At 43.2% G+C, this 11,130-nt stretch overlaps 1 protein-coding gene across 1 annotated transcript; it reads left to right on the top strand.

Annotated features, from left to right (window-relative positions):
• The first annotated feature begins 7,318 nt into the window (after positions 1 to 7,318).
• On the top strand, positions 7,319 to 7,903 carry LOC101612272 (interferon omega-1-like). Its single transcript, XM_004658409.2, has one exon. It carries the CDS (start codon positions 7,319 to 7,321, stop codon positions 7,901 to 7,903), a length of 585 nt encoding a protein of 194 aa, XP_004658466.2.
• Positions 7,904 to 11,130: the final 3,227 nt, after the last annotated feature.

Here is an 11,130-nt window from a genome sequence, read left to right as displayed (position 1 = left end):
TGGTATGTGTCCAGGAATTCATCCCTTTCCACCATGTTATGGTGGAGTTTTGTGGAGTAGAGGTTTTTGAAATAAGTCCTGATGATTCTCCCAGTTTCACTTATGTCTATTCTGATCTCTCCTTTTATAATTTTGTTAATTTGAAGCATCTCTTTTTTTTTTTTTTTTTTTTTTTGCTTGATCAGATCAAATTGGCCAGTGGTTTATCAATCTTGTTTATTTTTTCAAAGAACCAGCTCTTTGTTTCATCAATTTTCTTAATTGTTTTCTTAGTTTCCAACTCATTAATTTCTGCTCTGATCTAATTATTTCTTTCCATCTGGAGCTTTTGGGATTGGATTCTTCTTGCTTTTCCAGTGCCTTTAGGTGGATGGTTAGTTCTGAATTTCTATACTCCACATGACTGACTCTATTCTTGAGAGCTTCTATAAAGTTTTGACCTTGTTCAATTTGATTTGTATTTTCTACTGCTTTTTTATGTATAGTTTTCATCCCTCCATCGAGTTCCCTTTTCACATCATTTTCTGATTTTCTTAATGCTTCTTGGAATTCACCCTTGCATTTCTTTATGTCTTTATTGAGCTTAGCCAGCTGGTTATTGAGGTCCTCTTTTTTTTTCTCTCTCTCTTTCTCTCTCCTTCAGATCATTTAACTGTCTTTGGAACCCTTCCTGGTTCTTTTCTATTAGTTATAATCTAGTGAGGACAGCATTCATACAATTATTGGCCCTTTGTTGCTTTTCTGCAAGTACTGCTATTTGCTTGGCCAGGGTTGCATAGCTTGTATTTTCATTTTGGGGTCTGATCCTATTCTCACTTCTATGTTTTGATTAAAGATATCCATTGTGGGACTGTGCTAATCTTGTCTGATTTCCTTGCATTTGATTTTTCATGTTATTCCTTTTGCCCTGTGGTCTGCCCATCACAGTGTAGGAGTCTTATTCAATTTAGGAGGAAGCTGTAGTCTACCCTTGAAGTGTCTTCAGTGACTATTCCCTTTTATGTTGCTTCCGCTAGGCTTCTGATGGCAATGGAGCCTGACTTCTCAGAGGGAAGGAGCCTGTGAGGCTCTGTTGGGGGCTCTGGGTCCTGATGGAGGGGCTTGTTGTTCCATCATTCGGGGTATGGACTGCATGGTCAGGTGGCCCAAGAAGACAGGGGGTATTGAGTAATGAGAAAAAACAGGCTGTTGTTGTGGCTGGGCTTTGTAGGAGGAAAGGATGGGAATATGTAGTGGTTCCATGATGCTATAGGGTGAAGAGATGAGACAGGGGGTCTCTTGGGACCCTGTACCAGGGAGTGGATGGAACTGCTGGGTCCTGTAATAGGGTTAGAGTTAGGGGATATGGGACTGCTGTGGTTCAGGTGACACAGGGGGGTGTGAGGGCATGGAGGTCCTGTATGGTGGGAGAGCCTAGGGAGGGGGAACCCTAGCCTGCTGGCCTGGGTCAGCGCTCTGGGGTGGGAGTGGAGGCAGCAGGGTTCTCATAGGGAGCTCTGCAGAGGCAGGAACACTTGCGGCGGGAATGCTAGCCTGCTGGCCTGGGTCCCAGCATGGGGTGGGGGGCAGGGTGGCAGCAAGTGGGATGGTGTTCATGTGTGGAGGTCCCTTGGGGGAGCACTAGCCTGCTGGCCTGGATCTGCACACAAGGGTGGGGGGCAGTGGCGAGTGGGATGGCTTTTGCATTTGGAGGTCCCCTGGTGGAACACTAGCCTGCTGGCCTGAGTTGGCACATGGGGGAGGATGCAGCAGTGAGTGGGAAGGCGTTCACAAGCTGAGAGGTGCACATGGAGCTATGCTAGCCTGCTGGCCTGGGTTCCCTTGCCTGCAGTTAGTGCAGAAGGAACCTGCAGCTGGGACTATGGCTAGGAAGGCTGCTTGAAGGGATTGGCGGACTGGTGGGCTACCCAAGAGCATGGGAATCAGCACATTCCCTATTTTGTTCCTCTGCACTCTCCTACTGGAGGTCTATTAGAGTCTGATCACCCCTAGAAGACCCAATGAACCAGGCAGACACCATCTTGACCCTAGGTTGCACTCTTAAGTTCCCAGCTTGAAGTGTAGTCCTGGCCAGAAATCGATGCCTCTAGTTATTAGTATCTTATTCATGTAAGACTGGTGAATCTTTGAGTGACCCCAGACCCATTACGCTTATGTAATGTGTTCAAATACATGAAGGGACTTCTCAATTGCAGCCTGACCTGTCAACAATGTGCAAGCCATTATTCCTCTACTGAGAATAAATAAAAATCCTCACATTCTAAATCAGTGTACCAGAGATCTGAGTTAATACAGCAGTCACTACTCTGTTACTGGCAGAGAGATCACAGCTTATCTCGAGCAAAACCCAAGAGCTGAAGCTCGTTTAAGTAGAAACACTTAAACATTAATAGAAAACTGAGGAGGAACAGTATGAGTGAAATTCCAGGGGTAGATATAGTTGTTGGTATCAAACAAAACCATGGTTTTGTGGATGTGTAGGTGTGGGGGGGGGGTGTGATGTGTATGCCTGAATGCACATTCATATATATGGGTGCAGGTGCATGTGTACATTTTTATACATGAAGGCCAGAGGTTGACTTTCTGTCTCCCTCTATCACTCCCCACATTATTGATCAAGATTGGGTCTCTCACTTGAACCAGGAGCTCACCAATTCTGCTAGTGTAGAACTGATTCTGCTAGTGTAGAGAGACAGCTTGCTCCCAGGATATCCTGTCTGGGATTTCAGGAAGGCCATCACATAGGCATAGTTTTATTTGGTGGTGACTGGGGATCCACGCTTCAGTCCTTTGTGCACTGAATCATCTCTTTATCACCCCCAAAATATTTAAACACACTTAAGTTTCTTTCACTGTGTAAGAATGTAAGAGATGGTGACTACTTTCTTATCTATTGATATGAAACTCTATGAGAATGGTGAAGTGTGGTGGTTAATACTGATGGTCAACCTGAAAGGCTCTAGAATCCTCCAAAAGACAAACCTCTGGGGATGGCTGTGAGGGAGTTTCTAGGTTGAGTTAATTAATAAGTTGGCAGACCCACCTTAATTGTGACTGACATCATTCCATGGGCTGAGACTCCAGACTGAATAAACAGGAGAGAGCAAGCTGAGCCAGCACTCATCACTGCTTTCTGGCTGAGCTGTTATGTGAAGTGCTGCCTCGTGCTCCCACAACCATGCCTTCCCTGCCATGGTGGGCTGTGCTCTTGCGTGGTGAGCCAAACATGCCTTCTTTCCTTAAGTTGCTTTTGTCATGTATTGTGTCACAGCAATAAGCAAAGTGACTAATTCACTTCCTGTTTTTCTCTTTGTAATTGATAGCAAAATGCAAACAGTTAAGATGAGAAATCAGAGTCATACTAGGGAAGACACTGAAGATAAGTCACTGAAATTAATAAAAATAAGAAATTGATGGCTTATAAATATATAGAAATGAGTGTCCAAAACTGAAATGAAAATGAAAATACACATATGCACACCTTTTAAATTTCAGTATAATTAGAACTTCAGCATATAGGATATAATATACAATAAGAATAGATGTTACACATAATACATGAACATATGTGAACATATGTGTGAATATATACACAGTTTTCTTTCTGATGCTGCCGTATGGCCACTTTCTCTCTCTCTTTCCTAGGCTCTGTTGTTAAATCTCATAGTACCAGTTTCTTCCTCCCCAGTGCAGAAAAACCCAGTAAGTTTCATTCACTCCTCACTAACTTTCTCTGTTTATTCCTACACCTGCTTCTTCCTCTTCCATCTTGGGTTCTGACAACTTGGTAACTTTCTTGGTAGCTTTCCATGACATGTATGCAATCAACAGTTGAAAGCAAAACTTTCGTGAAAGTTCTAGGTTTGTTAGAAACTCCCGCATCAGATGATTTTGCTCCCAATATTGATAATTATTATTATTAATTATTTTTGAAAATGAGGGGATGTCCCTGTTCTGATGATGTAATCATAGCTCTGGCAAAAATGAAACGGAAAACAGAATCTTGAAAGACAAACTAATTTAGAGGGGAGGAGAGCCACCTTCTGGCCAAGTCTAGCAAACACAGGGTCCAAGTCTGGCAGACTTCTGTGCATTATACTGTCTTCTGGGCAGATTTTTTTCCCCCTACAATTAAAGTTGAATCTTTTCTGGTAAAATCTGACAGGCCATTTTGTTAACGTTTTATCTAATATAGGGAGAGTCCTCCCTGATTCTGGCAGGTCATGTCATCTTTGGACAAGGGGACAGAAAGGTAATGACCTGTCCCTCCTTGCCTCTAGCTGCCTATGAACTGAAGTTCCCTGAAGAAACAACATCTGCCTTGAAGACCTTCAGGCAGAGTGACTGACTAGAACTTTGTGATTGTGGAGAAATGGAATGTTGCATGTCGACAGCCCAAGGTATCTGGGGCTAACTTTAGTCCTCTAAATAACTATTAACTACCAGCCTCTGAATCCGCTCTAACATCATTAGGACTATTTGCTTAAAATTTTGGAATATATTTTTATACTTTACAAACCACACTTAAAGATAATTGAATTATTTCTTTCCATACAAGGTTTCTAAGGCAGGCTTTCCATTGTCTGCATGGATGACTAAATATGTAGGGTATTCAGGCAAGGTTGATATCCACTAACCTACTAGATATGACAGTGATTTGATCGGGGTTTGATAGCCAGACACCTGGGCGTGCTTGGCTTTACTCCTCCCTCCCCGTCAACTCAGAGCTGATCACATCTGGATTAAATTGAAGAACAGCAGGTGGCAGGTCTTGCGAGGCTGAGGGCCAATCACTAATCCAGGGGCGGCTGTTTGAGCCTTCCACAGAACCAGCACATTCCTGGCTTTCTGCATCCCAGCACTGCTCCGAGTTTGTTTTTCCTCTCACATACAGTCCTCGGTCTCCAATTATTGCTAACACTTGGCCATTTTTATCCAGTGGAAAGTAACTTCTTTCTTTCACTTTCATAAGATTTAGATTTACATTTTTTTTTTCATTTAGTCCACAAACAGGAGTGGTGTTTTGCTTTCTAAGAAAGTTGAAATGAAAAATAAAACACTTCTTGGTGAATGTGGTTGTGCATGTGTGTAATCCCAGCACTCAAGAGACTAAGGCAGGATTACGAGTTCAAAGACAGCCTGGACAAAACAGGTGTGATCCTGGTTTAAAACAAAGCAAACTCTTGTGTTTTAATGGCTTAATGGTTAAGGTACTTGCCTGTAAAGCCAAAGGACCCAAGTTTGATTACCAGGACCCACATAAACCAGATGCACAAGGGGGCACACTCATCTGGAGTTTGCAGTAGCTGGAGCCCCTGGCACACCCATTCTCTCTCTCTCTTGCTCCCTGCCCATTTCTCTCTTTCTTTCAAATCAATAAAGAAAAACAAAATATTTTTAAATGTAGCAAAAAATACTATGCAGTTCCGTCATCTTGCACTTCTTTAGTTTTGTATGTTTATATTGATCTCAGGATAAAATAGAAAATAGTACAGGATCAGCAAGTTGCACATTGACCAATAAACTATCCTAGGAATGAGAAGGTATAGAAATTATTTGTTAAAACTTTAAAGTGATGTGGTAGTAGAAATTGCTTAGCAGTTAAGGTGTTTGCCAATGAAGCCTAAGGACCCCGGTTCAACTCCCCAGAACCCATGTAAGCCAGATGCACATGGTGGTGCATGCATCTGGAGTTCATTTGTAGTGGCTAGAGGTTCTGGTGTGCCTAGTCTCTCTGTCCCACCCTCTCTCTCTCTCTCTCTCTCTCATCAATAAATAATAATTAAACAGCTCTGAAGTGAGAAATCATGAGACAGTAGGGAAAGGTCTTACTCATCAACTTACTAACCTGGGTCTCACTGCCCTGAATTATTAGAGTGAGTCACAGAAAGACAAAGCAAACAAATGGAAACCTGCTGCCCCACCTGCTGGGCTTCAACTTCGGCAGCATTCACTCGTAGTGAAGGGTAGTATTATCAAGAAAGCCTCTGTCCTGCTCAGAAAATCCAAGGTCAATGAAGGCTCAATAGTGTAAGAGCTGGAATAAAAACTCTATTTAGAAAAATAGTGACCATCACCAGGCAACTTCTCCAGTGACAAAGACAGTACAAAAACATTTGTTGGGTCTGGAGGATGGCTCAATGATTAAGACACTTGCCTGCAAAGCCTAACGACCTGAGTTCAATTCCCCAGTACCCACATAAAGCCAGATGCACAAAATGATGCGTGTATCTGGAGTTTGTTTACAGCTGCTAGAGGCCCTAGCATGCGCATTCTCCCTGTCTCCTCTCCTCTCCTCTCCTCTCCTCTCCTCTCCTCTCCTCTCCTCTCTTCTCCTCTCCTTTTCTTTCTCTCTCTGCCCCCTGCCACAAAAATTTCAAAAACACTTGTTATCACCATTTGAGGACTGTTAACATTTTGATATGTATATGAAGGAAAAGCTATTTTCTTTTTTTTTTTTGTAATTTTTTTTCAGGGTGGCTTTGAACTCACAGCAATCCTTCTACCTCTGCCTCCCAAGTGCTGGAATGAAAGGGCGCTGATCACATTCAGTAAGGAAGCAGAGAGTGATGAATGCTAGGGCTCAGCCATCTCTCTCATTTGAATACTATCCAGGAACCTAGCCATGAGATGGTGCAGGCCACAATTAACATGGGTCCTTAAATAACATAAACGAGATAGTCCCTCACAGGAAAACTCAGAGGCTAACCTAATCTAGATAACCCATCACAAGTGACTTTCTCTGTAACTTTAGGAGGACAAAATTTTAAGTATTAGGGATTTGAAAAGGTGCCCTAATATGATAGAGAATGGAATTTCAAAGGGGAAAGTGGGGGGGGGGAGGGAGGGTATTACCATGGGATATTTTTTATAATCATGGAAAATGTTAATAAAAATTGTGAAAAGAAAAAAAAAAGGTGCCCTAGAAACGAAAACCAGTGCTCATTTATAAAATAAATGTGTTAGTGTGAATGTGTGTCCCTAATTTTGTACATGTACATAAATATGGACTTCGGAATTTAAGCAAAACACTTATCATTTGATTGACAAGTATCCATTTAGATTGGCATCTGAAACTCCCTGAGAAAAACCTTCTATTGTCAATAGTCTGGATTTTTGTCATCTTGTTATGCAATACGAAAATACAAAAATGGAAATGAAAAAAGGAGAAGTGAAAGTTTAGAAAAATATTCAGAAAGTGAAAATTATTTTCACACTATTTAAGAGCCATGCATGCACAGTGTGTCTTCAGAGAACCTCAGCTCCAAGCTTCACCCAGCCCCCAGCTCAGCCAGGCCAGCAGCACCCTCATTTCCCCATGGCTCTCCTGCTCCCTCTACTGGCCGCCGTGGTGGTGTGCAGCTATGGCTCTGTTAGCTCTCTGGGCTGTGACCTGCCCCAGAACTCTGCCCTGCTTAGCAGAAGGACCTTTGACCTCCTGGACGAAATGAGGAGAATCTCCCCTTTCTTGTGTCTGAAGGACAGAAGGGACTTCCGACTCCCCCGGAGGTTGGTGGACGGCGGTCCGTCGCACAAGGTCCAGGCCATGTCTGTCGTCCATGAGATGCTGCAGCAGACCCTCAGCCTCTTCCACACAGAGCGCTCCTCTGCTGCCTGGAGCGCCCCCCTCCTGCATGAACTCCGCACTGAGCTCCACCAGCAGCTGGAGCTCCTGGACACCTGCTTGGAGCAGGTGATGGTGGAGGAAACATCTGCCCTGACAGCTGGGGATCCCAGTGTGACCTTAAGGAAGTACTTCCAGAGAATCCGGCTCTACCTGGAAGAGAAGAAATACAGTGACTGTGCCTGGGAAATTGTCCGAGTGGAGATCCTGAGAGCCATCTCTTCAGCGGCCAAACTGCAAGAAAGGTCGAATCAGGATGGACACCTGGGGTCATCTTGAGATGATTCCCTTGGAGGAATCTGACATGGTGCACATTGTCACGTGTCTTTGGCCACATCAAAGGACTCTGATTTCAGCTTTAATTAGAATTTACTAAATCAAAGGTGACATCCCTAATATTATTTATTTACTTGCATTTTATTTATTCTAGAATCTTAGCATATTTATAAATATTCTATTTTCATTGTCTACCTGTATTTTATTTATTTTATCTTAGAATATTTATATTTTATTTTAATTGTTCTTTGTTTTACTTTATTATTGTGTTTTGCTATTTTATTATATTCTTACCAAACACAACTTGTATTTTCTAAAACATATGCCAGTTTTCTTAATAAAATTGAAGAATGAACAGTAATATTTACTTTATTCATTCATTTCACTCCCTTCACACATATACAGTGTCAATGGAGCAGCTTGTGGAATCACTGTCAAGAAACACACATGATTAAAGAAAAAATTGTTCCTCTACTGAAACTCTGTCCTACACAGAAATTATCACACATACATGTGTGCATGCACACACTGTACCAACCTCTTTTTCGTGGAATTTGATGACAATAAGTAAAGGACTTCAGGTAGAAGTGATGCAGGGCAGGAAAATAATCCTCGATTCCTTTCTAAGGTGTCTGGGAAACAGACAAGTGCAGAACTCTAACTCACAGGTGCATATAGAAGTAACAATAAAGTTGGCCTTGGTGACATAGCAATTTAGGATTCTTGGTTGAACATCCCAGAGCATGGGATGAATGTGGTTTCTTACACGTAGAAGTGACAACGAGAGTCGGACCTGCCCTCTGTGCTATAGATCTTCGTCATCTAGAGGCAGATCAGAGAAGGATAGTGTTCACAGCTCACTGAGGTGGGGGGGAGGGGGGTTCAGTGTACTTAGGAGAAACAGGGAAGTATGTGAATGATGAAAGGTTTTACAAAACTGCTGTAAGTAAGTTTGTGTCTGTGAGAGAGGTACAAAGTGTTTGAGAGGAAAGGGAATGCCCCCTGCAGTGGCATAATTGGAAAGGAAACCAGACAGAAGCATTTGCTAACACACTCTTCAGCCTGTGTGGCAGGATGCCCTCTGCTGGCATGCGTTACCGAGATGGTGACCACATCTGAGGAGCTCCTGCTTCTAAAAAAATCAAAGGCCCTAAACTGACTTGCCATTGTGAGTCTTTTCCTTAATCCTGAAAATGGGAGGCTAAGTTTCCTGGGGTACAATGAGTTCCAGGTCAGCCTGAGCCAAAAAGCTTGCCCACAAGAAAGAAAGCAGGTGGGGGGAGGCACTATAAGAAATATCAAAGTGGCAAAAGTTAACCCTAAAACACAACTTATTTAAGAATGGCAAAGTAGACTAAATTATACATCAGATCTAACATGTCAGTATTTGTTTTTCTTAAAGGGCTAGGTTTCAAATTCTTTTTCAGTCTGGCATATTTTTTCTTTAGCAGTCTGCCCTGACATCGAAGGGGCAATTGGCACTTTCAGTACAAGCATGTATTCCTGGTTTTGGGGTATATATTGCCCTACTATAATATGGCCCACTTAACTTTTAGGGTGATTTTCTGTCTCACATACATTGAGTGCATAGCTGGTACCCTCATTGGTGTACTGTGGGCTTTGCTCCATTGGTTAAGTCAGTAGATCTGCTCTTCAGATCAGCTGTGCTGGACGTTGTGAGGGTGGGGCGGAGGGTGGCTGTGGTCCTTGAGGTCTCCATTGGTTCCCAGTGCTGGGATATGGGGGAGATGTGAGGGTGGAAAGCTGTCTGAGGTGGTTGTGGAGCAGCTCAGCTGGACCCTGATGTTGTCTCCATAAGGTTTTTTGATTTTGAAAGGCTGTGTGAGCGGAGAATCCTTTCCCTTTTCTAGCTGGCTCAGGCAGGGCTCTTCAGTAGAAGCTCTTCCCAGCAGCCTGGCTGGAACCCATCCTGACTGACTGTTGCTGGAAGCTCATAGCTCCCTCCTCTTCTCTATATGGATCTCACCTGGGTTAGTAATTCTGCTCACACCTTCGCTTTTTGGAAGAAGAGTGTATTGTGTGTTATCTTGCCTCTTTTAAAAAATATTTTATTTATCTATTTATTTATTTGAGAGAAAGAGAGGCAGATAGAAAGAGAGAGAGGGGCAGAGAGAGAATGGGCACACCAGGGCCTCCAGCCACTGCAAACAAACTCCAGATGCATGTACCTCCTTGTGCAACTGGCTTATGTGGGTCCTGGGGAATTGAACCTGGGTCCTTAGGCTTCATAGGCAAGCACCTTAACCACTAAACCACTCTCCATCCCCTTGCCTCTTTTCTCAGCCCAAGTTTCTTTGGCTCCTTCCTTAGGTTAAGAACAACATGCCCTTTCTTGACAAGAATTGAACCAGTTCATGACAAAAAGTGCCAAATCTCCAGGCTTAGGCAATAGGCAGCTGTACAGAGTAAGGAAGGGAAGCGTTTCCTGCCTCCAACCTGCTGCTGAGATCACAATATTCTGGCTAACTTTCCTTGATTTCATATCTTTTTCTTGTATTTATTTTTTTAAAATGATTTGTCCATTTTTTAAAGATTTTTTGTTTGTTTACTTTTTAAATTTTATTTATTTGAGAGTGACAGAGAGAGAGAGAGAGAGAGAGAGAGAGAGAGAGAGAGAAGGAGAAATAGGCAGAGATAGAGAAAGATCAAGAGAATGGGTGCACCAGGGCCTCCAGCCGCTGTAAATGAATTCCAGACGCGTGCGCCCCCTTGTGCATCTGGCTAACGTGGGACCTGGGGAACTGAGCCTCGAACCGGGGTCCTTAGGCTTCACAGGCAAGTGCTTAACTGTTAAGCCATCTCTCCAGCACTTTCTTTTATTTTTATTGTTTGGCTTTAGAAGTAGGGTCTCGCTCTAGCTTAGGGTGACCTGGAATTAAATATGTAGTCTCGGGGTGACCACAAACCCAAGGTGATCCTCCTACCTCTGCCTCCTGAGTGCTGGGATTAAAGGCATGGGCCACCATGCCGGCAAACTTTCCTTTATTTATCCACATTGTGGTGTGGAGCCCAGTGAACTCAGTGTGGGCCTGAGGTGGTAACTGGAGGGAAATCTCATATTTGGAAGGGTGTCTATGTTGAGAGTAAATTCTGTTTCAGTTTATCACAACTATCACATCTCCCCAGACGTTCATCTAACTATGAAAATATCCCCCTGCTCCGGTGAATAATACTGGTAGCTGTTCCGTGCAGTAAAACAGAGGTTTCAT

This window comes from Jaculus jaculus, chromosome 1 (assembly GCF_020740685.1).
Source record: "Jaculus jaculus isolate mJacJac1 chromosome 1, mJacJac1.mat.Y.cur, whole genome shotgun sequence".
NCBI lineage: Eukaryota > Metazoa > Chordata > Mammalia > Rodentia > Dipodidae > Jaculus > Jaculus jaculus.
This window is presented reverse-complemented; position numbering and strand designations above follow the sequence as displayed.

Bases quoted from the DNA above. Each gene is read 5' to 3' on its own strand.
- LOC101612272 (XM_004658409.2), top strand. From the start codon at position 7,319: ATGGCTCTCCTGCTCCCTCTACTGGCCGCCGTGGTGGTGTGCAGCTAT.